This window comes from Chrysemys picta, chromosome 5, assembly GCF_011386835.1.
Source record: "Chrysemys picta bellii isolate R12L10 chromosome 5, ASM1138683v2, whole genome shotgun sequence".
NCBI classification, from domain to species: domain Eukaryota; kingdom Metazoa; phylum Chordata; order Testudines; family Emydidae; genus Chrysemys; species Chrysemys picta.
This window is the reverse complement of record NC_088795.1, coordinates 11,418,940-11,446,301: the sequence shown is the minus strand read 5'-3', so window position 1 is coordinate 11,446,301 and position 27,362 is coordinate 11,418,940. Positions and strand designations below refer to the sequence as shown.

At 42.1% G+C, this 27,362-nt stretch overlaps 1 protein-coding gene across 3 annotated transcripts in view; it reads left to right on the top strand.

The window, feature by feature from the left end:
• The window catches only part of USO1 (USO1 vesicle transport factor), a 67,127-nt gene that overhangs the window by 22,265 nt on the left and 17,500 nt on the right, over window positions 1-27,362 (top strand). For 2 of the 3 annotated variants that reach the window (XM_065597451.1, XM_065597453.1), the window contains 15 exons: window positions 1,036-1,136; window positions 1,652-1,754; window positions 1,917-1,972; window positions 2,600-2,720; window positions 5,509-5,687; window positions 8,072-8,212; window positions 9,490-9,578; window positions 12,084-12,238; window positions 14,591-14,802; window positions 15,861-15,881; window positions 22,858-22,968; window positions 24,058-24,176; window positions 24,762-24,943; window positions 25,812-25,933; window positions 26,311-26,449. In XM_065597451.1, coding sequence (XP_065453523.1) covers window positions 1,036-1,136; window positions 1,652-1,754; window positions 1,917-1,972; window positions 2,600-2,720; window positions 5,509-5,687; window positions 8,072-8,212; window positions 9,490-9,578; window positions 12,084-12,238; window positions 14,591-14,802; window positions 15,861-15,881; window positions 22,858-22,968; window positions 24,058-24,176; window positions 24,762-24,943; window positions 25,812-25,933; window positions 26,311-26,449 — 1,851 coding nt within the window. The remainder of the gene's footprint in view (window positions 1-1,035; window positions 1,137-1,651; window positions 1,755-1,916; window positions 1,973-2,599; window positions 2,721-5,508; window positions 5,688-8,071; window positions 8,213-9,489; window positions 9,579-12,083; window positions 12,239-14,590; window positions 14,803-15,860; window positions 15,882-22,857; window positions 22,969-24,057; window positions 24,177-24,761; window positions 24,944-25,811; window positions 25,934-26,310; window positions 26,450-27,362) is intronic. The other variant, XM_065597452.1, reaches the window with a different exon arrangement.

Genomic DNA, 27,362 nt, shown 5'->3' with positions numbered 1-27,362 from the left:
CTTGGTGCCACCATTGCTACTTCTCCAGTCTGTCCAACATGAACATCTTAAATAACATATATAAGACTGATTTACTTGTGTAGAACTTAAATAATTCTAGTCCAAAGGCTAGATAACAGGATGACTGTGAATTGCCTTTATGGAATTAGTCCAAATCAAGATCTGAGCGGTTATTTTGCCATCAGTACATCTTAAAATGAATGTCCCTTTTTTTTGGGTCCGTCTGAGTTTTTTTTTGTCGCTGAACCAAAAAATAAATAAATCCTTTTTCAAGAGTAAGTAAGTACTTGAACATCCAACTTTAGACGGTTTTACTCCTAAACTAAAAGCCTTGAAGGAGGGAGCAGTAAATCTACTTTGTCTTTGGAGAAGGTATTGAATGATCTTTGTGGCACACTTGTTCAGCTGTACACTTCACTTCGACTGCATGCAAACACTAAATCCCCAAGGCTGCTTCCTGTCCTTCATTTGAAAAGGCAGGTGTTCTCTGCTCTGTAAGAGCTGTTTGATCACTTGGGAGCTTGCTTGCATTTTGAGTGTGTGGTCCTGTAGATGAGAAATGTGGCTCTGAGCAGACGTGACTGATGAAAATAGAATTTCTTGTAAACAGTCCAGTTAAAAATAGTCTAGATTTTATGAAGTATTTATCTGGGACCTGATCTGATTCCCATTAAAGACAATGGCAAGACACCATCATCTTCAATGAAAGCTGAATCAGACTTCTACTGAGTGAATTTGTGGTTTTCCATTATTAAAATGAATTAGCTCCTCATTTACTGTTCTGACTTTGGGATAGAAAACACTCAGATTCTCTCTCATGTTTAAACCAATGTAAATATTGTTTGTGGCACACAGATTCCAGCAATAATTACTGGGGGGGGGAGATACATTTATTATTTAATATGGCAATAAGGATTCTTTGGACCGTGACTCATAAGTATCTTATATAGGCTGTGTGTTTATTGCAACCTGTTAAAAGAAGTTCTACAGTTATTTTAATGTTACAGTGTAACAAATTCTTCTTGAACATTACAGAAGAAAATCCACAAAAACAGGTTGATGATCTGGGAAGGCAGTTTACAGAAATCTTCATTAAACAGCAAGAAAATGTCACTCTCCTGTTGACCTTCCTAGAGGTGAGTAGTGGTGTGGTACTTTGAATTCCGAAGAAACATTAAAGTGGGTGTTTGATTCTTCATGGTTGGGTATCTCTGGTGTAGTACAAATTAAACTTGAAGCAGTTTAAGAAAAACTTTGGTGAATATGGGCATGAAATCACTCTTCCAGAATGAAGAAAGCAACATCTCACAATAGGATAGGTGAAAGTGCTGCCTTTTAGAAGCAGAACAGGACTATAAATGGTTAGAGGAACCCTGGGGAGAGAAGGGTGGAGCTGAAGCTAGTGGTAGTTATGTTACTGTTAAAGCAAAAAACCAGCATGGGGTGAGAATGGACTTTACAGCATGTTCGCTGTTACAGAGCAGAGCAGGGAAAGGGACCTGCTCACAGAGATGAATGCCCATCTACATTAGGGCCATTTGGCACCCAGTCATATAGCTGTCCTGTTTTTAAAGTCACTGTGTAGGTCATTTGCAAGAGTGTGAAATGCCCCTGGATTCATTGTTTAACATCATTCTCTATATCCCTGCAGGAATTTGACTTCCAGGTTCGCTGGCCTGGAGTGAAACTTCTTACGTCATTGTTAAAGCAGCAAGGACCCCAGGTGCAGCAGATAATTCTTGTCAGTCCCATGGGTAAGTAGTTTGGTCACTGGCTAACTTACACTGGAAATGTCAGTCCAAAGGGGCACTTCTAACAGAGCATTGTAACTACTTTTGAAGGGACTTCCAAAATGGGATTCTAGTAAACTCCTTGTGGTAATTCACGTCACGTCATGCAGTTGTTTGCTTTTTCAGGTGTCTCGAGGCTCATGGATTTACTCGCAGACTCTAGGGAGGTGATACGGAATGACGTAAGTACAGAACAAAGGGATTGTGATCATGCTTGTACATACGTTTAGAGTTGTTCATCCTCTTCATAACTAGAAGTTCTCCATTGCATTGTTTCTGTAATGCTGCACTCAACGTCCCTTTAGCCCCGCTGCTCCAGAGTCGGTGCGCTCTGGAGAGGCATGAAAGGGTGGGCAGGAAGGAATGGGTTGGCCTGTCCCTGAGGCAGATTCAGTTCTTGTGCCGGATGGTATTTGCATCAGTAGCTCGTAGAACTACAAAGCACCGTGAGCTATGCAAGAGCATAGCTATGGGAGGCAGTATATCTAGAGATGGCCAAAACCACCCCTCCCCCATTACTGAGGAGTGCTGCTCTGTATATGATTTTTATAGCCACTTCCTGTCTTAATTCTTTCTTTTGGCAGTTTTTTATATTCCCATTTAGAGCTAAGTGTGAGGCATAACACACTGCTTCACACGGGGTTTGATGCAAGTTGCCACATGCATTATGTACAATTGTACCCAGTAATTGCCACCAAGGTTTTCCACTGCTAATGTATTATAACTGTCGAGGAGGGCACTTCTTTAAAGCTAACGCTCCTCTTCTAGTAAAGCTTTGTCTAGTCACTATATTTATCTTCTTCCCGAAGGGAGTCTTGTTACTGCAGCAGCTGACAAAAAGCAACGCCGCCATTCAGAAAATAGTCGCTTTTGAAAATGCCTTTGAGAGACTGCTGGATATCGTAACAGATGAAGGGAACAGCGATGGAGGTAGGGTCTGAACTGAATGTTGCTTTACTCACAAGGTGTGGCGATGGAGAGAAAATGCCAGGACTGTTGCAATGCTTGTGTCAATCCGAGTAGAATCTCAAGGATTTTTCTGTTTAATATAGAAACACCAGCGTGAACAGCAGATGGTCACAGTCAGTGACTTTCAGGTGTTACCAGGGCTGTGTGGATGGGTTAAAGGACCAAGTACACAGAGTAGGATCATAGTAAGGGTGGTGGGATGAGCAAGTATACAACTTCTAGGATCTTCTTGGATTCTGATTTGAGGACTTCCATTAGAGATTTGCAAACTTAATTTCTTCTTTGAATGTGTCTGCGGGGATCCCACTGTGAGTGTGCATGTGCAGAAGAATGGACAGCCAGGAGGGTGAGTAAGCTTCTCGTGGCTGAACCTCCTTATAAGACAGTCCGTAGGGACACGGTGGTGCTCAGATGTCACCCAGAGTCATCTAAACTAGTCAATCAACCTGCCTGTCTTCTTCCCGAAGCCAACGCGGCTCTGGGAGAAAGGAAATTACACAGGACTTCCCTTTATGACATGGACAGGAGCAATGTTTGTAGTCACACATTGACATTCTAAAGGTCCAGTGAGCGCTTCACAGAGAATATTGAAGTGAGTAACACAGTGGAGCACCTCTTCCACTGAACGTGAAAGCTCACTCTAGTGCAGCGCAAACAACCTCCTCCTCCTGCTTCGGGAATGTGCCAGTTTCAAAAAACTGCAAGGCAGCAATGTGGCGTAACCCGCTATTGTACAGTGTCTTGGATTGAGTGGCTAGGTTGGATGCTATACTCAGGAAAGCAGTTTTACAATCATTATTTGACGGATGCAGCTGAAACTCCTCATTCCCCCCAGCGTGAGGGGACGCTGCTTGAACAGTCACTTCCCCTACAGTAACCGGGGGTTTTCAATATGCTGTGGTTGCATATTTCACGACCCACCCTCCATCACCCCCTTCCTGAGTCCTCCGCTACCACAGACTTTGAATTGTGAGGTAAGTGGGGGAAGGTTGCAGCTGTTCCATGTTTTTCAATCCCACATGGCAGCATGAAGAGACAAAGGGTGCATGTGTGGCCCCCAGAGACACAACTATTAAACAAAAAGCAGACCTTGCATACATAAGATGCATGGGCATGCATGCCTACAGTGGGATCCACACTGACATCGCGGGGAACCATGGTTACCGCAGTTTAAGTCACCGTTCTTCATACCTCTGTTAAATACACAGAATAACAGGCTACTGCCTCCTACCCTTTTTTCTAAAAATGGCCATTCTGGATTTAAACAGCCTGTGGCATTGGAGGTGAAGGGCAAATGCCATCCCAGACAGCTAGCATAAGAGGTGCTGTCCATTTTCCTTGTGTCTTCAACTTAAAACGTGAGGCTGAACACGCTGCATATTCAAACTTGTTGTCATAGACAAGATACAGTGAAAAGAGACTGAGAATGTTGTAGCACTGATCATGTAAGCTCTGTGATGCTAAAAAACCCAGGGAATCATAGAATATCAGGGTTGGAAGGGACCTCAGGAGAGCATGCCCCAGATCCCTAAGTGGCCTCTGCAAGGATTGAACTCTCAACCCTGGGTTTAGCAGGCCAATGCTCAAACCACTGAGCTATCCCTCCCCTGGGGCTGAGGCATGAGGGAAGTTGACAGGCCATTGCTCATAGGCAGCTTAGCAATGGCAAGTGTTATGACGGAAAGGTCAAAAATGTTTAGACTCAAAGGATATTGTTAAGCAGATCATGATGTCATGAGAAATATTTCTAAAGCTCTGAGGAAAGGAGAAGTGAACAAGCAAATTGCAAAGAGGGCACTTGTTTTCAGAAGCGCTAAGCTCTCCGCTCTCTTCCCTCCTATTTCTCCGCTTCAGGTTTATCTTCACTATGCACGGCTGACAGCTTTCCCCCCCTAAACAGCTGATCTCTGTTGCTCCGTGCCTTAATGCTACGCACCCATGCCTCTTGTTTTCACAAGCTGAGGGAATTAACCTTTAAGCCTCTGTATCAGCAAACCAGGTTTGATGCCAGCACAGAAATAGGAGGGTGTTGTCACCAGTCATTCTGCTCCTCTCATTCAGATCCTTGGGCCAAGTTGCCCAGCGTAATGCTTTAGTTATACCCCTTTTCTCTGTGCATAGATTTTGGGCATTATTGCTTGTTGTTCGTGTCCTCAGTGCAGTGCATAATGTAGAAGGGAGATGCTATTCCAGCTCCATACAGTTCACAATTGAAATTGGATTATCTCGCTGCTTAGATCTAAGAATTTCTTCTCCCTTTCAGAAGTTTACATTAGAAATAACTTTGGAATGAGAGGAGAGAATGTTGTTTGAGTCTGAATAAAGTTACGGATTACCCAGTAAGAATTACTACAGTAAAACCCTTACCTTGGGTCACTGACATCACACTAGTGTTATTTAGGATTGTCTTTGTTTTTCTTCACTGTTGCAGTAGAAAAGGAGACTGATGAAGCCTGTTCCTGGAATAGAGACACATACTTACTTCAAGCCATTAAAAAAGCCCCCAAAAGACTGAATTTTTATTGCCACAAGAAACCTTTGTATTATATGCAGTCACATTCTCTAAACAAATAAGTTTCATTTGAGAGTTATGGAAGAACCGTAATTTGTCCTCATTAGAATATTGGGCTTCCAAGAATTGACAGAAAGTATTATTCTGTTCTGCCATACCTGAAAGGTGTTAGACCTCTGGAGATGGAATATCTTTCACTTTCTCAGTTAATCCTTGCCTTACCTCTTGTCTTTCCAGGAATAGTCGTGGAGGACTGTCTTCTCCTGTTACAAAATTTGTTAAAGAACAATAATTCCAATCAGAATTTCTTTAAAGAAGGTTCATACATTCAGCGTATGAAACCTTGGTTTGAAGTTGGAGATGACAACTCTGGTTGGTCGGCACAGAAAGTAACTAATCTTCATCTAATGTTACAGGTAAAACAACTTGTGATTTACTGGTGGAACAATGCTAGGAATTTGCATACTTTCTTCTGCTTTCTAAATCATTATTTTTCTGCTTTTGTGACCAACTGTTTGTTTGCGGGGTTTTTTCCTTTGGAAAGTGTCTGAAGCCAGAGACTAAATCTAGTCAGTTGAAAAAACCCAAACCCCAGAATAAACGTATCTTCAACTAGCATACTCAGAGCACTCCTGACAGCTTTTATGGTTTGATAACTTTCTTTCTCTCCCCTGTTGCAGTGTGTAAGATCAGACAGTAAAATTGTGCATAGAGTTCTGTCAAATCCCCAGAGTAAACTGGAAATGTCCAAGTATTTTTAATAATTCAATTAACAGTAATCTTCTTTTTCACGTGGGAGTTAATGAGAGAGTCACACAGGAATGTTTAACTCTTTTTTCAAGTTTTTGGAGTTTTTCTCCAAGATCACAGAAGAGAGTTTTGATCTTGTGTCATCAAAAGCTCACAAGATGCTATACAATCACTCAGCTCTGATTTCAGGCTGTCTTCATTCTGCCTTTCGTATGACATATATGCATAAAACTGCGTTAAGCATACTTCAAAGTTGCATGATTAATTACTCTGTATGGGCATTTCCTAATTTAAGATTGTGTGTTTTAATCATAAATCTAGCCCCATGGTCAGCAGAGGGTGTCCAAGATCACTTATTTCAGCAGATTATACGTGATCACAATTGAAACATTTTGCACTGTCTGCTGCAAGCAGCATCTCAAATGGGCAGAGTTACATTTTGTCTGTAGAGTTTGGAAGCGTTACCACTACTTTACAAATAAACTCCTGGTTCAAAGTAGGTAAGAGTGGAATCTCCAGTGTTTGGTTTGAATTGTGCAGGAGTAAAGACATCGTTAAACTTCACGGCAAGGGAAAATGTACAGCGCACAGGTTTGGCAGCCTGTGGAAGCCAAATACTGGGAGTAGCATCATTACTGATACTGGATTGCCGGATGTGTTCAGCATGCCAGTGTGAATACGCAGTCTCTCTATTCAGAATATTCCTGAATGCCATATGCATGTTTACTAGTCCATCCTCAGCAAAGGGAATTGTAAGGTGGCAGGGGTGTAAAGTACACTACATAAACATCCCGGAATCTTTTTTGGAGTTGTAACTATCAATATGTTAGATATCAACTATCCAAACTATCCACAACTGGAATTTGAGCAAAGTCAAATACTCCTAATACAAAAGTTCTGAAAAGTATATAGTATATAGGAAAAATAAATGAACACGAAAGGTCTCCTTAAAAATGATTAGAAGAATAATGGTAGGCTTCCTTTTTTTAATTCGTTTTAACTGCTGCATTTCCACCTACACACGCACACTATGCGTCTCTTGTATTCAAGAAACTATTAAACCATAACAGTAGTTGGTGTCGTGCAATGAAAAAAAATGTTGGTCTACCATTGTTAACTAAAAAATCAATTAATTCCAGCGATGTTAGTTAGCACTATGTAATGAGGTATGAATGTTGTCTTTTTTAGTCACTTTTCAGCTCAGAAATGCTCTTTAAAATATTTTGAAAAACTCTTTAATAAATGACTTTTTAAAATGTGTTAATGTTTAGCATTATACTTATTTTAAAATTAATGCATGAAACAAGTGACAACAGTGCTTTGGGCAAGGACTCAATTGTTCGACGCTCTTGCAAGTATACCTCTTGTGTGTTTATGATGTCTTTGTAAAGTATATGGAATTTGCTATCGCAGTGAATTCATAACTGGGGTAATTGCATAATTGGCACTTCTGTTTTCACAGGGGTGCCTATTAAGATTTTTTTCTGTACTGTAACTAATGACAACTGCTTTAAGAACAGTGAAACGAGAGAATTCATTCTGAAGGAATGCTGCCCTCTTGTGAAAAGTAGCTAGATTCAATTTATGACAGAACTGTGCGCACAAGTAGCACGGTTATTCAATTTGGATATGTAGCTTAAATTCCTGACATAGTTTCAGCACAAGCAGTGCGCTCAGACATTTCGGAATCTTGAAGAAATCCTCAGGTGTTGAGTTTTACTTTAACTTCTAATCCAACGGCAGCTTTAAGACACAAAAAAGATCCTGGCCATTTGTGGCAATTAAAAGCTGCATTTTTTCTGAAGAGTAGAGTTGACTTGCGTGTCCTGGCTAGATTCCAATTTAAATTTTCTCTGCAGTGTCACTGGCCTTCAAATGCTACTTGGGTATTGACAGTTTTGTACAGTAATTTTTACTTGTTCACCACGTGAAGCGAGCCTAATGAAGAGATGCAGCACCCCCCTTCCGTTTTCACATATGCATGAAATCAGCGTTTTAACGCCAGGGTTCCCTCCCTCCCTGGACCAACGTGCATTTCTCTTCTTTGCAGCTTGTGCGGGTGTTGGTGTCCCCCACAAACCCACCTGGTGCCACCAGCAGTTGTCAAAAAACCATGTTTCATTGTGGGTTATTACAGCAGCTCTGCACGATCCTGATGGCAACGGGCGTTCCTGCCGACATTCTGACCGAGGTAAGGGAGGGCGAGGAAGCAGAGAGAGGAGGTAGCCAAGGAACAGGAAAGCAGTCGTATATGAGACTCTCTAGCCATACAGTGAAATCATATTAGATGAATTTAATATTCCTTAACTGTCAGTTTTGGAAGTCGGCGAGATTTCAGTTTCTCTTCCCCAAGCAATGATATATGCTTAGGGTGGCTCCTTACAGCTATAGCTCTGGAAAACAATCGGATGTAAAACTTGCTTTGCTTCTTAAATCCCAGCTTGAAGTGTGTGTGTGAATGTGCGTATATGTTCTACGTTTACTGGACGGTAATTTGAGTTGCTCACTGCTTTTTGTGGGGTTAGGTAATTCCAGAGTCTGTTCAGTCCCTGGTCTTTTTCCTGACCTTCAGTGCCAGTGTGAACAAGCTAGCATGAGTTTGCACAGCTGCAATAATGGATGTATTTGTCTAGCTTCTGGGAAGTCCTTTACCAAGTTAAGGTGAGGGCAATTAATCCCTTACCTGAGGACACTAACTAGGTCAGGTGGATCCCAGTGATTGTCCCACCTCCAACATTAGCAGCCTTGGCAAATGGGCTTGAAATGTTTGTCATAGCAGTCGCATTTCTAACGCTAGGTGTCCAAAAGATGTTTCAATCTAGCCTCACCTATGATGAGGGTATATAACAACCTTTTTAGCTTATTTCATTTGGGGGTTGCCTCCATTTTAGTGTTGGCTACCTTTCCAAAAAGATATAGCTGAGTAAATCACTTCAGTCACACCATTTACCTCTTCCTAATTTACCTGAATTTACCTCCAACATAAACCTGGTTTTAGCTTAGTTTTCTGTGGTAACCTCATACGATGACTCCAAGTAACATAGGCTACTGAAAATGCTGTGTGCCATGTGATACTTCCTGAAGTTACTTATCTTCTGTTACATGTTGTCCTTCAATAAATGGAGGGGCAGGTCAGCCACCTTGTACCTTGCATCCTAATTTGCAACTTCCCTCTATAATTTATACCTTTCTGAGATACATTCAGGGTCCACTCTCCTAAATGACTAATAGCATTAAAACCACAGGACATCTGGCTTCCTTGCGTTGAAAGCACTATCTCATCTAAATAAGGACTTCTAAATTGTGAATATACTGGTCTGCCGCAATATTTACAAATACTATGTTTAAAAGTTGATATCTGTGTCAATGTATTCCCTAAATATTCTGACTGCTGTAGGAATTAGTTTATTGCTGTTTTGGTATCTTGATTTCCATGTCAACTTTGTGTCTTGTCTTACTCTCCTTTAGACCATCAACACTGTGTCAGAAGTCATTCGAGGATGCCAAATAAACCAAGACTACTTTGCTTCTGTAAATGCGCCTTCAAATCCACCGAGGTGGGGGAAGAAAAATGCTTAACCATTTACCAAGCACAGATATGTTGGCATGGGAAAGAGCTTCCATTTAGAATCTTTCATCAGTCAGAAAGGGAGTCTTTTATTTAATAATTTAAAGCTACACTAGGTCATACCAAATTAAAGCTTCGCAGTGGAAGGATTATCAAACGTGCATTAGTTGAAGTATGAAGATATCTAGACGGCTTCCACACAGAATGGCTTTTGAAGTGGTCTCACTTAACACCTTCCTTCATGATCTAGAAAAGTAACAGTACATTAATGAAATCTGTGCAAACTGAGGAACAGTCAACTCCAATGAAAGGAGAGAGAATAAATAAGCTACTCAGGGTACATCAGTGCTGCAATTAAAAACCCACAACTGGCTCATGTTAGCTGATTCAGGCCCACAGGGCTTGGACTATGGGTCAGTTTAATTGTCTAGATCAGTGGTTCTCAAAGCCAGTCCGCCCCTTGTTCAGGGAAAGCCCCTGGTGGGCTGGGCTGGTTTACCTGCTGCGTCGCAGGTTTGGCCGATCGCGGCTCCCACTGGCCGTGGTTCACTGCTCCAGGCCAATGGGGGCTGTGGGAAGGGCGGCCAGCACGTCCCTCGGCCCGCGCCGCTTCCTGCAGCCCCCATTGGCTGGAGCGGCGAACCGCGGCCAGTGGGAGCCGTGATTGGCTGAACCTGCGGATGCAGCAGGTAAACAAACCGGCCCGGCCCGCCAGGGGCTTTCCCTGAACAAGCGGCGGACCGGCTTTGAGAACCACTGGTGTAGATGTTCAGGATCTGACTGGAGCCCACGCTCTGGGGCCTTTCCCCCCCGTGCAGGATCCTGGAGCTCGGGCTCCAGCCAGAGCCTGAATGTCTACTCCACAATGAAACAGACCCTTAGTCAGAGCCCTGCGAGCCTGAATCAGCTGATCCGGGCCAGCCACCAGTTTTTAATTGCAGTGCAGACACTGGAAAAATAGACAGAAAATGACCCTGATTCAGGTGGGCGGGAGGAGGAAAGCTAATATATTGAGAAGAAATTTCTCTAGTCTGCACCGCACATGCTCAATGAGAGGAGAACTTGTAAAACCGTAGTGCTGCAAAACCCGAGATGAGCAACAGCAGTAAACTGGACCTGATTTTGCAACATGATACAGCAGGTTTTTAAATCCAGTACCGTTATGGGCTACCTGTGGCAAGGCTTCATGACCTAGAGTCGAGAAGTAAGATTTTCTATCCAGCTCTGATGTGACTGCACATGAGTATTGTATTCAGCTGTCAACGCATCCTACTGTAAAGATGTTGACATGTTGGAGAACAATAACAAGCTATCAGAGAAGAACAGACTGATCTCAAGTAAAACATGAAAATGGAATAATATGAATAACTTGACTAAGTGATTAGGAAGGGGAAAAATAAGGCTACCAATTATTTGAATGATGGAAACACCAAGGAGGGAGAGGAATCCAGTGTTGTACTTGAAGGTACAAGTAGTCAGAGTAATGGATGAGAAGAATTTCCTTATAGCAAGATCTGTTAGACAGTGGAAAAGCCTCATTGTTCGAGCTTTCGATACTAGACAGGACTAAACACTATAGAGAAGTCCTGTAAGAAACTCATGTATTGGCAAGGAGATGGAGTGGATGATCCAACAGGCCTCTTCAGTCTTGCTCCATGATAAACATAAGGAGCAAAATGTACTATATTGAGAGAGAATATTTTAGGGTTAAACCTGAAAATCCAGTTACCCCTAAAGATAAATATCCAAATATATGGTAAACCTTACTTAGGACTAAAGCTGATAATATCTTAGTTCCTTGGGCAAGTTATATTGAAGTAGAAGCAGCACCTGAAAGAGTGGCTGTGACGTTCTGTTAACGTGCGCACAACTTTCTCTCCTAACTGACCTAGCAGGTCGGTCTCCTGCAGCTTCTTAGATGTAGAACCTTCCATTTCAGTTGTAAAAATACATCTGATGGTACACGTCGGCTTACTGCAATCATAACATTGAGTGCAACAATGTTCTTTGCCCCAATTACCCCCACAACATAGTTTTAAAAATATAGATTTTACTTTTCATACTAAAAGCTTGACATTGCTTTTGTTTCTTAGGCCATCCTTTTAAGAGATTTTCTATATCTAGAGAAAATCAGCCCCTCAAGTGTATATTCCAGTGGTACTTGTTAAATTGGATTTTGTTTAAAAATAAAATATGGATTATAGACCGCTAATACACATTTCCATACAAACATGCCACTAAAAGCATTCAGGCTGTGGTCCTGCATCATGATCAGTTGTTGTCCTGTACCAAAGCAGAGTCTATCTGTATTTTAAGTCTGATTTTTGTTAGTCTAGACAAGACCTAACAGAGGTTTCACTACAGTTGATACACCTACATCTAAGCTTTCAGTATTCCTGCTACTCCAGTCCTGAGCCTACCCTGTACGGTAACAGCAACTGTATTTATTTTGTGACTTTTTTATTTTATTGGCTGTCTCTTTCTTTCAAAACAGGTCTGCAATCGTAGTACTTCTGATGTCCATGGTGAATGAAAGGCAACCATTCGTACTGCGCTGCGCTGTCCTTTACTGTTTCCAGTGTTTCTTATACAAAAACCAGAAAGGACAAGGGGAAATCGTTTCAACACTTCTCCCGTCAACCATAGATGGTATGCAGCTTGAACATTTCAAAAACAAATCCCACTTTAGCATCCATTTGGATGCATCATATTCCTCTAAAATATTACATACCTTTAGTGACGTGCCAAGAACAAGAGATGTAAAAATCACCTTGTGAACAGTGTTTTAATTTGAGAGAATTTTTTGACTTGAAATCTATTTGAACTTAACTGACAATGCATAACATTCAGGTGTTAAAGGTACAAGAATTCAGGCTGTAAAATTTGGTTAAAATTATTTATGCACTAGCAGGATAAGGACTGATACCAAATTGGAGGACTGTGCTTGGAGTTGACATGGAGGGATTGTTTCTATTTATTAGAATCTATGCTAATTTGTACTAAAACATTAAATTTTTTGTTCTTTGGCATATAATTTACACATTCACTTCCTAGTCTGAGCAATAACTTTCAGCCTTGTACTTTACAAGTAGGCGGAGGGATGTATATGTGGGAAAATGTTTCCTGACAAGTTAAATTCCAAGGAGGCTGAGAACCAGACTAGCTTTTTAATAAGATACAAAATCTTAGCCATCAAGTAGCAAAATTGGAGCTGCATTCCCTAGTATGACATGTGAAATGACATTCACTTTTGAAAAAAGTCATTATGACCATGCCCCATTTCTTTTCATTATTTAGCAAACATCCAAAATTTGCTAAGTGTGTCTCAGAGAATAAGGCAGGTGTCCTCCAAGGAAAGGGATATAACATACTAGTAAAATGATGGGAAGGAAGTCTAACACATTGCTTGTTAATGCCACGGTGTTTTTCTGAGCCAACCCTCCCTCTAAAACAGAGTCTGTCTTTCACACCTCCTGCTGCACTCTATAACTTCCCATTTATAGATATTGGGCGAAGTATAAGCAGCTTACAACATGAGGGAATCAAAGTCAAATGTCCATTTGTTTTACAGTTAAACCAAGAAGCTTTCTACAGTCTTCCAGTTGTACAAGCTGGATTTTGAGGCCTTTGTCTGCCATAACTCTCGTGGGCTAGTACCACATGAATATGCACGTGTGAAAACAAACTTGTGCTTGATGGATTCACTCCAGTATTTTGAGGCGTTAAAGATCACAAAGGCTTTACCATGTTAACACACACAATGTCTTTCTTATCCATTTTGGGCTGGATACTTAAAAGTAACGGATCCAACTCCTTTATTAATTATCTGCTTGTCAAAACTCAGGCTGTTAACCTTGTCAGAGTATTGAGGCTCATTCAAACTTTCAGGGAGTACATTCTTGTTAATTCTTTACTCAGTAAGATCTTTAAAAGCTTTTCTGGCAAGCTCCATCTGTCATCCTACTTTATTATTTAGTCAGTACTTTTCATCTGTGGAGTTCAGAGCTCCTTCCAAAAGTGCCATCCCATTTACTCAGGAGGAATCAGATGCTGGGAGGTTAAATGACTTGCCCAGAGTGACTGCAGGTCGGTAGTGGTAGAACTGTGACTAGAACCCATGTCTCTCCATTCCCGGGCCCATTCACTGGATCACATTACCTCCCATAGAAAAATGTGATGGGCCATCCTATTGACCGCCTGTGTGTGGCTGTTTAGGATTTGAGAGAACATTCCAAATGTCTAATGTTACATAAAGAACAGGAGTACTTGTGGCACCTTAGAGACTAACACATTTATTTGAGCATAAGCTTTCATGGTGGGCTGTAGCCCACGAAAGCTTATGTTCAAATAAATGTGTTAGTCTCTAAGGTCCCACAAGTACTCCTGTTCTTTTTGCGGATACAGACTAACATGGCTACCTCTCTGAAACCTGTCATCATGTTACATAGAATCATAGAATATCAGGGTTGGAAGAGACCTCAGGAGGTCATCTAGTCCAACCCCCTGCTCAAAACAGTACCGGTCCCCAACTAAATCATCCCAGCCAGGGCTTCGTCAAGTCTGGCCTTACGATCGGATTTGTTGTTAATGGGGGTGTAGAACTCCCAACTAGCAAACAGGTTGTTCTCTCTGAAAGTTGAGTCTTTCCAAGGGTTCCTCTGAGACTGCAGATGTGGTGAGGGCCTAGTTGGGAGTGCTTGACAATGGCATGAGACACCCTCTCTCTTTTTGCCGCATGAGAAAGGCAGTCATCTTCCACTGCGCTACCCCTAGACGACTATGTAGGTGCCATATTTTTATTCCTAAAGTTTTATAGAACTTAAGATGTCTTCAGATGAATGTAGAGCTTAAATTGTAACCTCTCTGAGATGGAGACAGCACCTAGCACATTGAGGTCCCCATCCTGGTTGGGGGCTCTCTGTGCTACTGTATCATAACTACTTTACGAGTCTTGATCATGGCTTGCTTTTGTGCCACAGCATTTGTTTGCCATTATTGTAGCTACAGGTAATTCTGTGTCGGCTGGCCAGCTGCTCTGTGGCGGACTCTTTTCCACGGACTCTCTCTCAAACTGGTGTGCCGCCGTGGCCCTGGCCCATGCTTTACAAGATAACGCGACTCTGAAAGAGCAACTGCTAAGAGTTCAGCTTGCAACAAGTATTGGTAACCCTCCAGTGTCTTTGCTGCAACAATGCACCAACATTCTTTCACAGGTAGAGTGTCAAATGTACGGTATCATTGCCACGGTTCTCTTTGCTTAAGAAGAAAAATGTTCCCTTAAGAGCTATTAGTGGCTCAAAGAAAAATGCTAATTTTCTCAGTTTAAGTGCAAGCGAGATTCAACAGTAGATCTAGTGCTAGTTGTTACTGAACACTACAGCATGGAGGGCCTTTGTAGTAAAAATGGAAGTGTAGCAGATCCGCCATCATAAAGTGCCATCCGAAACTGCTTTGTCCATTGTCATGAGTCAAACACCTTAGATTTGAAATGGCATTGTTTTAGTCTGTTCCTATTTCATCATTATTTTGAATGCAAGTCACATATTGGAAGTGTACCAACTAAAACAATCTGGAAATGATTTGCCTACAGTTGTTACAGGAAACACCGAAGATTACTGTAACTGAAGGATATTACTTGTTTCCATTTAAGTAGACAAGACAGAGTGCTGTCAAATGCCCAGTTTCACCTGTTGGGGGTCTTTCATTCAGCAGTGTGGAGGGAAACAGTTATTTCATTTGGAAAGGAAAACGATGATAAAACTACTGATAGACAGGGGGACTTAAAGGCAGACGTATCGCCTGAAACTATTGTTTGTTCACTTTCTTAAAAGATTAAAATTTAAGTTGATGGTAACCCTTTTGTATTCTGTTGCCACTCTCAAAAGTTATAGTCACTGTACAGTATGTAGTTTGAAGCCAAAGCATGATTCAAGCATCACTCGTCAACTTTTCAAGTGTTTCTTTTTTATTGTTTGGATCTTGTGTCTGAAATTATGCTAGTTGATTACGAGAAACTTAGGTTTTGTAGATGTTGATTTCACTATTTTTAAACGTGCATCTCTCTCAAAATAGCCAGAATTGGAATCTCAAAATTGTTTTACTCACTCCTTGAACTGAGATGCATTTCAACATAATCGTTTCAATAAAATAGCCACTAAATTTTTGGTTTTGCATTTTGCTAGGACCTTAAAAGAAAAATTTGAGCTTTCTAAAGTTCTCTACAAAAAACTCATAAGTAATATGTGTGAATTTTTTAATATATGATTTACAGGGTGATAAGATCGACAGACGGGTATGTATTTCTTGGCATAACTTAGGCATTTTCTTGTCACAAGCAGGGCCTTTTCTGTCTTGGGTTTTGCTGATTTTTTTTAACTGCTTTTTTTTGAAGTGTTTCCACTTACGGTGCTGTGTTGCAATCAATTTTTATGTCTAGCATAACAAGCTCTCTCTGTGTGTGTCCATGGGATTCTGGCACGGTGTTCCTGGGAACTGTGGGATGAGGATCTTGGGTGCCACGGGTGCTTTCTTTCCAATGGAGCATTGCAGTCACCAGCTGCTCTGAAATGTACTAAATTTTGTTCACACTTCCTCATAGTGTGAATCAATTTCACTCAAAAGTAAAATTTAAATCAGTATTTAGAACTGTTATAAACTCTTCATTCTGCCCAGCAGAAAGAGGTGGGCATGACCTGTAGCAGATATAAACTGTTTTGGCCCTTACTTGCTAATGCAACAAGTGTCCTCTATCTGTGTTCCAGTCAATCCGTATTACACATTTCCAGTGATAATTTCTTTTGCAGAATTTTATCCCCAATTGTCTTAATTTGTAATTAAGGGTGGGATTTTTACTAAGCAATTCTGAAGCTAGCACTTAGCTGTAGGTGTCTGATTTGGAGCTTATCGCCAGACAGAAGCCGTGTCCATATTACACAGCCTACAGTGACAGAGGGGTTTTTCCATCACCTCCCTGAGCGAGAGCAGCTAAACTGATAGTAGCATTCTTTTGGTGACCCAGCTGTGTTTACACCAGAGGCAAGGCTGGCATAGCTGCGGTGCTGGGGGGTGGATTTTTCACACCCCCAAGTGCCCTAGCTGTGTCAGCCTAAGTTTTACATGTAGACCAGACCATAGTCACTCGCCGTTAGTGCACTACTGAGGTAGGCATCACCTATAGCGACGTGTTTCCTGAGCGTGGCCGCTGCGTATTGTCTGCTTGTGTTCTTGGCACCGACAGAGATGGTGGCCCTGCCTGTTGTTAAGGTTGCCAGACGTTCCCGTGCTAGAAGTGTTCACTGTTGCTTTATAACGCCAAATAAACTGTTACGCTGAAATGTTTTGTTTTTGAAACTTTCAGCTAAAATGTTTCAGCAGCTTCCCAGAATGAGTAAGGAAGAATACGTTTTGCCTCGCCAATGCTTTGGTTTGGGGTTTTAAACCATGTAACCATTCCCCCGTCTTCTCCCCCAGAAGCTGTAGTAGCTCCATGCTCTGGAGCAAGGTCTTGAAACTTGGCAAGGGGGTTGCCCTGGGGTCAGATGAGCCTTTTGCCATGTCTGGGGAAATTGTCCAAATTGAGCCTCTGAGAAGTCTGTTTACACATGCTCAGATTTGTTAGTGTGGCAGCTAAATTCTCTGGAGAGTCTATCTGCCCTGGGCAGGCTCCAGTTTAGGGGTGCCGGGGCTGGCCAGGACATCCCCTGCAATTGCTGCTGCAGGCCACTGTGGTACTAGGCACAGGAACATAGCGGGGGAAACTCTCCTGTGCTCTCAGTGCTCCACCTGTTGGCACCCAGGCAGCAGGGAGGAGGATGAGAAACAGCATAGAGGAGAGGGGGTTGCAGTGGCCAGAGAGTTGGAAGGAGTAGAGGGGGGCATGAGTAGCAGCAGAGCGAGCATGGGGAAGGCCTTTGCCGGGGAAGGTGGGCAGGAGTCAAGATGTGGGCTGGATAGGAACCAAAGGGCGCAGACAAGCTAAGGGCACAGGGCAGAAGGGTTTATAACCATTAGAGAACTCTCCCCTTCAGGACCTAGAATTGAATCCAAGCGTCCTCAGTCTCCACTTTCCTCCTCTGTCAGCAAGTGATTGGTCCACAGGGGAGACCAGCCTCTTTTTGGTACCAGGTACTCTGTGGCTCAAGTGGTAGAGGTCTGTGCGGTGCTGATCTAAAGGTTTGAACTCCGCTGGTGACCAAGTTGGACATCAGTAGGAATCTATATTTCCTCAGGTCTTTTATAAATGTATTAAATTGCATCCTAACTATTGTACGAGAATATTAAGTTTGCAGAGTCAAGCGTTCAGGTTAGGAAATGCCAGAATTGAGGAAGCCCTCTTAAGCATATGCACGAGTGCACCAGTGTGTTCTGATAGTCTTATTACATGAGCACGTACTGTTTTTCCCCACAGTACTTCTGCCACATTCAGGGGATGAGTCAGGGTTGTGTAGTAGGACTCCTGCCTCGTTTGTTGGAAAAGTGGAAGGTGTGTAACTTTGAAATCCGTGCAGGGTTTGGATGGTGTGTGGTAAATAAGGTATGAGGTCAAACATCAACTGTGGACAATAAAAGGAAATATTGGATAACTACCCAGTCACTGAATGAGGCCTGGGTCCTGTGGAAAATACCAGTGTAGGACCATGTAATAAGTCTGCATCATAATGCGTATGCATAAGAAGGCTGAATTAAGGTGGCCTGGCCTTCCTTCATTCTGGCATTTCCTGACTTGGGTGCTTGACTTTGCAACGTTTTAATATCATGATTGGATGTTTTTCTAAAAGATAGCTCTAGAAGTTATTTTGGGGATGTTCTATGGCCTGTCAGACTAGATCACGGTGGCCGCTCTTAGCCTTGGCATCTACTAATCTATGAACCTAAGGGTACGTCTACACTACTCACCGGATTGGTGGGTAGTGATCGCTCTATCGGGGATCGATTTATCGCATCTAGTGTAAACGCAATAAATCGATCCCCGATCGCTCTGCCATCGACTCCTGTACTTCACCGTGGCGAGAGGCAGAAGCGGAGTCGACAGGGGAGCGGCGGCAGTCGACCCCGCGCCGTGAGGATGCGAGGTAAGTCGACTTAAGATACGTCGACTTGAGCTACACTGTTCTTGTAGCTGAAGTTGCGAATCTTAGGTCGAGCCCCCCCAGTGTAGACTAGGCCTTAATGTTCTTTTAATGTGTTTTTGTGTAATGAAACTTTAGCTCAGCTGTGTAACTGGGGAAAATACAGTCCTGTTAACCCTGTAATTGCTGTGCAGCTCATGCTATGATGTAGCTGTGTTCCAAGAGCCTGCCCACTTGCACTGTGGGAATGTTCCAGGGTGTTGGCTCCAAACGTATGAAGCGTGGCTATTTGCAGAGCCCATGGTGGGTTTAGACTCTGGATTGCACAAGATAGTACTTGCTTAGAAAAATGGAATGAATTGCATATTTGTAAAAACTATACAGGAAAAAATGAAACAAGCAAACATACTCCAAGCCGGGTCGCCATTCGGAGTGTTTTTAGTGCCTGTCAATCTGGGGTCTTTCCTAACCTTGGAGATGGAGGTAACACCTTTGAATCGGTGCGACTAGCCAATTCATTTAAAAAGAACAAAGCATTTCTACTTGTAAAAGTCCAGTCAGATATAAGTTTTGAGTTAGTCTTTTCACAGATGGCAGTAAGCTGTTCTTTATTCTTTGTATTACGTTAGTGCCTAAGCTCTTGTCATGGGCCGGGACCCCATTGTGTTAGGAGCTGTACAAACACAAAATAAAAACAATCTCTGCCCCAACGATCTTATCACTGGGGCTTCGTTTTGGTGGCTTGATTAATTTCATTTGCGGGGGGATTATTTTGAGCAATTTTTGAGTTTTTATGTAGATGTCCAAAACTGGGTGGGTTTTTTGAGGCGCACTCTTTGTGCATACAGGTAGTACTGTTTCAGCCAGTGTTAAAGTGTGCTAGGGAACCTTCATTGTGCCCCAGCAGGGTCTATATGGAGCAATTAATGTGCAGCATGTGAGTTCTAAACCTTCCTAACACCCTTGTAGTCTGCAATACTGCTCCATACAGACAAGCACTTAGATATGAGCCAGGGATCAGGGACGTCACCTATATAAACAAACTGCCTTGGGAAAGGGGTGAAGTCAACATGAATTGAATAGCCATTCCCTGTGGTTTTTTTCCAGTGGTCATCAGTTAAAACCTGAAATCAGAAGCCTTGCTTATAACCTATGTAGGATCAGTGTCTTTCCAGAGGGCTCTACTCATGGAACTGCCATTTTTCTAGCAGTAATATTTATAAAATTTACCAGCTTCTGGCTGGCTCGTGTGACTTTTCTTGTCCACAGTAATCTGGAAATAGCACTGAGTGAGTAGTTGCAGTGGGTCCAGACTCAGGGCATAGGAGTCTGGAGTTCAACTAGGGATAAACGTGTCCTTAGAAAACATTAGCATATACCTTTCATGTGCATTCATGACTCTTCTGTCTCAAGGTCCGCTAAATATGAGGTTTAATGTACATGACATGAGTCATCCCCTTCCATTGAGGGTTCAGAAGGGCCATACGACTCAGAGGCCACTTTTCTCTGGAGAACAGAGCTTTCTGTGTGCCGATTCTGGATGCTATTACGTCGTTTTTCTTGTTAGTGAACATCTACTAAACGACTTGTGGTTCTCATTGAAAGGCTTTATGGAAGAAGGGATCTTTTTTAAAGGAGGTCTGGCCTACATGGGATAGGAGCTGGTTAAGTGTGAGGGAGGGGCACAAAGATGAGTGGGGGTGGGAATACAGAATGAGCTGTCAAGCGAAAGACTTGAGCAACAGCAGCGGAGGAAGAAGTAGGAAGACATGAGAGCTGAAAGAGGCAGGAGTAGTTATGTAGGGGCTTGGAAGTGAGGACCAAAAAGTAGAACATGATACATAGGATTCAAGTGGAAGCCAGTGAAGGAGAATAAGGCCTGAGCAGTGGAAGAAGAGTAGGAGTTTGCAGCAGCGTTTTGGAAAGATTAGGGCAAAACTTCTGCCCCTCCCCATCAAAAAAGTGTTTGGCACAAGTGAAACAGTTCGGCAGTTCTGAGACTATCGAGTGAATACCCAAAATGGAAAGCTGACATAGTATAGTACATACAGATCATGGAAAAGGGGTAACGAGACACATGAATGCCAGCTAGGCTAGTAATGGCGATTTGATTCTTTGCCCAAAGCTCACAGTAAAGGAGGAGGGAGATGACAAAGGCTGTGAAGAGGCAATGTGCAGCAGACTGTTGTGGGGTTTTACAGATGACGTGGTGTATAGCCTGCCTTACGATTGCAATGGGATACTTTACCTTCTAGTCCTGAGGAGGCTGTTCCTCTCAGTGGTGGTATCTCCACCCAGCAGCTCTTCAACCCGCCAAAGCTCTTGTATCCAGCACATTCTGATCTTAGTTTTCCTTCTGTGGTAACTTTGAGATCCCCTTTAGTGACCCACTTTGGTGCTGGAGGCAGACGCAGCAGCTGGGAGCCTGCCCTCCCACCTTCCTTCCGACTGCTCCGGTTCTTAAAGGCAGATAAAGACTTACTTTAAGGGCTTCTGGTTTTTGTAGTGCTCATTTAGGGCTCAAAGCAACATGGTCTCCAGTATTTAAGCACAGTGAACATCAGAGTGGAGGATGGAGTGAAGTGAAAGTCAAGCAAGTGGCTAAAACACAGAATTAAAAAGTAGAAATGCAGCTGAAGGACTCTTTTGGGGTTGGCCAAATGTCACTCTTTTCTCCACTGCCTTGAATCTCTTGTGACCATCCCCTCCAGAGTATGTTCTCCTTTTACTCTCTTAGGTAGATCAAAGCCCTTGTATATGCCCCAGTTTGCTCTCCAGATTCTGGCTTTTAACCCTCTGTTATTTTCTTTGATGTACTACATGCTTATTTGAAGCTTTTTTGTGGGAGCTGGAGAACTTTTGCTTGGTTGCTGTGTCGGACGTTTGATTTTCATATAGAGGTGCATGCCTGCCTTAATGCCACTTCCCATGGCATTTTCGTTTTCAGGGGCCTGGAGAATTAGCCAGTCTAGGGGTAGACACCAGAGAATTCTGTAAACGGTTATATTTTATAGGCCTAGAAAATGTGTGGATCAGCTAGTTGATGCAAACTGAGGCTTAATACTAGATAAATCTTAAGTTAAATAAACAAAAGATCTGCTTTAAAGGACCAAAATGTACATAATGAACAGCTCAAAACCATTGTCCATGGTACCTCCTGGCCTAATTGTGTGGATTTAAAACACTTAAAATTACTAAACAAAATCTTGAATAGTATTATTTCACACATTTCTTGTGTATTAATTTGAATAACCTTTTGGTGAGCTATTCAGAAGAAAACTAATTTTCCAGCATACTAAATTGAAAGACAAGATGGCTGCATTTAGAATATTCTGGTTTACCTTGTGTATTACTGTATCACCAAAGAAACTGCCCTGTAGCAATCCGTTTTCACCTTAAAATAAAATCTCAACCGGTGGCACAACACATCAGTAGTGGGTATACATTATATTTGCAGCAAATGAAGACCGCGTATTAGGGCACGTCTTCACTAACTGTCGGATCGGCACGTAGCAGTCGATCTATTGGGGATCGACTTATCGCGTCTAGTGAAGACGCGATAAAATCGATCCCTGATCGCTCTGCCGTCGACTCCAGAAATCCACCGCGGTGAGAGGCAGAGGCGGAAGCGGAGTCGACGGCGGAGCGGCAGCGGTCGACTCGCCGCCCTCCTCACAGCCAGGTAAGTCGACCTAAAATACGCAACTTCAGCTACGCTATTCACGTAGCTGAAGTTGCGTATCTTAGGTCGACACCCCCCGTAGTGTAGACCTAGCCTTAGTGCTGGGGCACTTTAAAAGTTTACAGCTGATTTGTGGTAACTGAGCACTTTATGCAGCATTTCCCCCAGAAGGTTCTGCATGTATTTTTTGCCACTTAACAATATTGTTATCCCAGCATTAATTATAAAGGCAAACTAACTTGTCATGATTTTGTTCCAATACTAATTTGTGTTGAGTCACACCTTACATCTGTCTTGGTTTGACATGCATTGAAGACTGCTAGACTTTTGTGAATCCTTTCCATCAAAGCACTAAAGCTACGTTAAGTATAGCTAGTAAATGTGTATTTTTGGAAGCCTTGACTTCCTTTTTTTATCCTTAAAGTTGAAAGTGGGTGGGTTCTGAAGTAAATACAGCCTCTAAAGCACTTCATTGAATGCTATATATGAAGAAATTAATGCCAGCTTTTCCATTTCAGGGCAGCAAAGTGCAGACAAGAGTTGGATTATTAATGCTGCTTTGTACCTGGTTAAGCGATTGTCCAATTGCTGTCACACACTTTCTCCACAACTCGGCCAATATTCCATTTGTATCCTTGAAATGTTTACAGAATACAGGAGTTTGAATGGAAAAAAATTATTTTTAATATTAAAAATGCAGGTAAACTTGCAGGAATGCTGCAGAATATTTAAGGATAGTAGGTGTGGGGCTTAAAGGGGTAGTGTCCCTTTTATGTTAACATGTAGACACTCACCAAAGCATAATCAAATCTGTGAATTTGAAAAGACATGTCATATATTTCCTCTGAGCACAGCTAACTGTTGCTTGGAGAAGCTTTTGGGCAGTTTTGCAAATTTCGGGTACACATGCATTGCAATTGGTGTGATTGCAGCTTGGGTAGGAATACCCACATTAGCTTTGACTTGGCTAGTATGCCAAAAATAGCAATGAAGAAGGGGAGGCACAGACTTCAGTGCGCAATATACAAGCTTGCCCAGGACCCTGGGTACATATTTGCATTTCTAGACGGTGCTGGGATCCGTGCCGCTGTGTCCTCAATGCTGTTTTTAGCTGTTTGCTAGATTCAAGCTGCCGTGGGTATGCCTATGCAAGCTGCTAGCACACCTTGATTTCAGTGTGGATATGCCTATAGTGTGTGTCACTGCAGATAAACTCATGGAGTTTCAGTATGAAGAATCTCACACGTGTAATCTCGCAGAAATGGGAAAATATGTCTTAATCTCAATGAATTGTAATGATAAATATACTTCTCTGAAGAGGAACTTAATCCAATTGACAGTTAAGCATCATATACTGGCTAGTGGTAGACAGTGCCTTCAAAAAACTTTCACAATTAACGTATGGAAGAGAACTGGGTTTGGGTACAGAGAACTCTTTTAAATATTACATTGAGTTATCTGGATATTAGACTTGAATAGCAATATATATACACATTATACAAATCCCTGAAAACAAACTAAATGTATGAACAGTTTCTTTTGCTGTAGCATACTGATATTACTAATTAAGCTTACGGTTTTAATGGGTAAAGAAATTGGGTTTTACATGTTTAATTAAGATGTAATAAGTTTAGGCTGAGATTACGTGTTGAAAGGGAAAGGTACGTTTTGTATATTCTGCTCATGAAATGTTTAAACTTCCTTAGCAAATGTTCCAGCTCACTGGGCAGATAGCCGAAAACCTGGGAGAAGAGGAGCAGTTAGTTCAAGGCCTGTGTGCGCTTTTGCTGGGCATTTGCATTTATTACAATGACAATTCCCTCGAAAATTGTAGGAAGTACGTATGGTGTAGGACTAACTGAAGACTTTAGGGGAGGTGAAAGTTTGTGTGCAGGCTATCAGCTGTCCCTAAACTAGGAAGAAGTTTCTAAATGAAAGACAACACAACCTCTATTATTGATATTCTTACTTTAACAACCCCTCTAGCCCCTTGCTTTTAATGTATTCCTTACAGGAGGGAATACATGTGGCTAGAAAATGTGAGATGGTTTCTCCATGCTAATCAGCTGGGAAAAGTCATTGTTACAGCCCCTTACACAGTGCATAGCAGCTGAGCCATTCTTACCAAGAAATACAGTTAGTACCTTCTTCATGTCTCCTTTCACCTGTGGCATGTGAACAGCTGATCGTGGCAGAATGGGATCAATCAACTTTGTAGTGCCAAGAAAAGTCTGTTTGTTTGACTGGGGACAAAGGAATTGTTACAGATAATTTCCTGACCAACAAAAGTACCCTTTGGAGGGGAAGTAAAAAGGGTGATGTTTCACTGCTCTCCGTTTTTTTGGGGGGGGGGGGGGTTGTTTTCCTTCTCTAGGCACAGCCTTGCCTGATGTGCCATACTAACTACATCTTTTTCTTTTAGAGAGAAACTAAAACAGCTGATCGAGAAGAGGATTGGCAAGGAGAACTTCATCGAGAAACTAGGTTTCATTAGCAAACATGAACTGTATTCCAAAGCTGCTCAGAAACCTCAGCCTAGTTTTTCTAGCGCAGACCACATGATGTTTGATCACGAATTTACTAAACTGGTAAAGGAATTGGAGGGTGAGATGTGTTACTCTTTTTTTTTTTTTGGACTGTCACTTGCTGTACACTTCAGATTGCCGTGATTGAATTACCACCCATTCTGAATTTAGATTTTTAAAGGTCGTACGATGAAACCTAAAATTCTCTAAGTGGTATGAAGGATTGTACTGTAATCACGGATATGGGTTACAATACGCCATGGCTTGCAGTTCAGATGTTTCATCTGATTGCTCCTCGTGCGGTGTTAGGTTTTGTACTTAATCAGGCTTCTTCACACGGGTAAGCCAGTTGGCTGTTTGTGCATGTTGTTATTGATCAGACTATTGGTAATGGAAAATTTTTGAACTTGTGCTTATATAGGCCATCAGGTCTGTACTCGAAGATGATGCACGAGAAGGTGGCAACCAAAAATAAAAATTATAGTATACAAGAATTCGCTTCACAAGCTCTACTTCTGATGACAGTGCATCATTTCTCCAGCTTCCTTATAGATGAAGGGAAAAGGAACTGGATGTGTGCCCCTTCTGTAATGATTAAAGAACTTCTAAAAGATGTGATCATGAATGTTATTTTTTACACTAGAAATAGCCAGGTTGGAGAGCCTTAAAAAATGTGAATGGTGAACTTTATGGGTCCTTAATGGAAAGGTGAGGCTGTTGAAACTTTAATGGATAAACTTTTCACAGTTGTTGATACAACCTCCTGAAGTCAGCTTCTAAGAACTAGTTTGACATATAGTGATTTAAATCAGCATGGGTGACTAATAACTTGTTTAAAAACCAGATAGATTCTCTCTGGCGCAACACGATTATCTAAGCTGAGGAGCCTGTGAGAATATGAATGCACGAGCTGTGCTCTGAATAACAAATGCACTATTTTTTGACAGGTATCATAACTAAAGCTATTTACAAGTCCAGTGAAGAAGACAAACAGGAAGAGGAGGTGAAGAAGACGTTGGAACAGCATGACAACATTGTGACCCACTATAAAAAAGTCATTAGAGAGCAGGTAAATACAAGCTGTAGCAGACACATGTACTGTTGGGGGGGAAATCATATTCACTGGCTTTTGGGGATGCTGGAATGGAATTCCAAACCAGATATTACAAAACATGGAAGAGGCTTCCCAGCTCAGATAACTTGGGGAAGTGTCCGGCACCTTAATAATAAGCAGAGCTACCAGCCTTGCCTATAATAAATTTGGAAACTGACCTGCGCAGATAAGCAGTCCACAAGATACAGGCACTGCACGTGAAAAATATCTTTTGTCGGTTGAGTAAATATCTTGACTCTAATGCACTGATTTTATTGCTTTGCAACATGTCTCCCCACTGATTCGTTTTCTACAAGTAATTAAGCAGAATTCCATTTTTTTTTCTTTCACAGGATCAGCAGCTCGAAGAGTTAAAGCAGAAAGTTAATACTTTAAAATCTCAGAACGAACAGCTTCAGACAGCAGTTACGCAGCAAATGTCTCAAATCCAACAGCACAAGGACCAGTATAATCTCCTTAAAGTACAGCTAGGTATACTTCACAAAAACACTGAACTCTATCATTGCTTCATAGCATACGTCCAATTCTCTGCGTAGTCCATGGCAAGCCATCTAAATTCTGCAGAAACCAATCCTTTCCAGTTTCAGCAGCGTGTTGCCCTAAATTCTGCAGCACACTAGAATTCACACAAATGAAAAAACAGAACTTACTTCATTGCCTTAAAAAAGAATGCAGCTAGAACAGTATTTCTACCAGTATCGAATTTGTTACATTAGATAAAAATATCGACGTATACATTTTTTTTAGACTGCCTCCAAACTTTCAGTTATTGGTGATGGAATATTTTGCATGGACAACTGATAAGTGCATTAGAAAAAGGGAAACTGGCAGTTTTAGCTGCAGTGGTCTGGGAAGAGGCAGAGCAGTTTGAGAGGTGAGAACTCAGCAGGTTCAGATCCGCCCTGCCGTTCATTGAATTCTGACTTCTCTGGTTCTCCGCACTGGACTGTCTGAACATGTCAGACAAAGGTGGAGGAGTCAGCGGCTAGCTGCTTTACTGCTCCTTTATCATTCCTGTTGGATGCGGTTTCAGAACAAGTACACTAACTGGAGGCTCCTGCTTAATGATCAGCAGTGAAGTGCCACCAGTTTCAGGTGTCCTTAGGTTTCACATATCAGGGGGTAGCCGTGTTAGTCTGTATCTACAAGTCTTATCTGTTAGTCTTTAAGGTGCCACCAGACTCCTTGTTGTTTTTGTATATCTGTTAGTCTTTAAGGTGCCACCAGACTCCTTTAGGTTTCACAGATGATGTCCCTTTGAAATGAATGGGGTAGTTCATACTTGTCAGAGCTGTCGTTCTGGATGTTTGGAGTTGCAGGAAGAAAACACCACATTGGTTCACGTTTGGAAGCCAGCCTTGGCAATCAGAGGCTAGAAACTTTT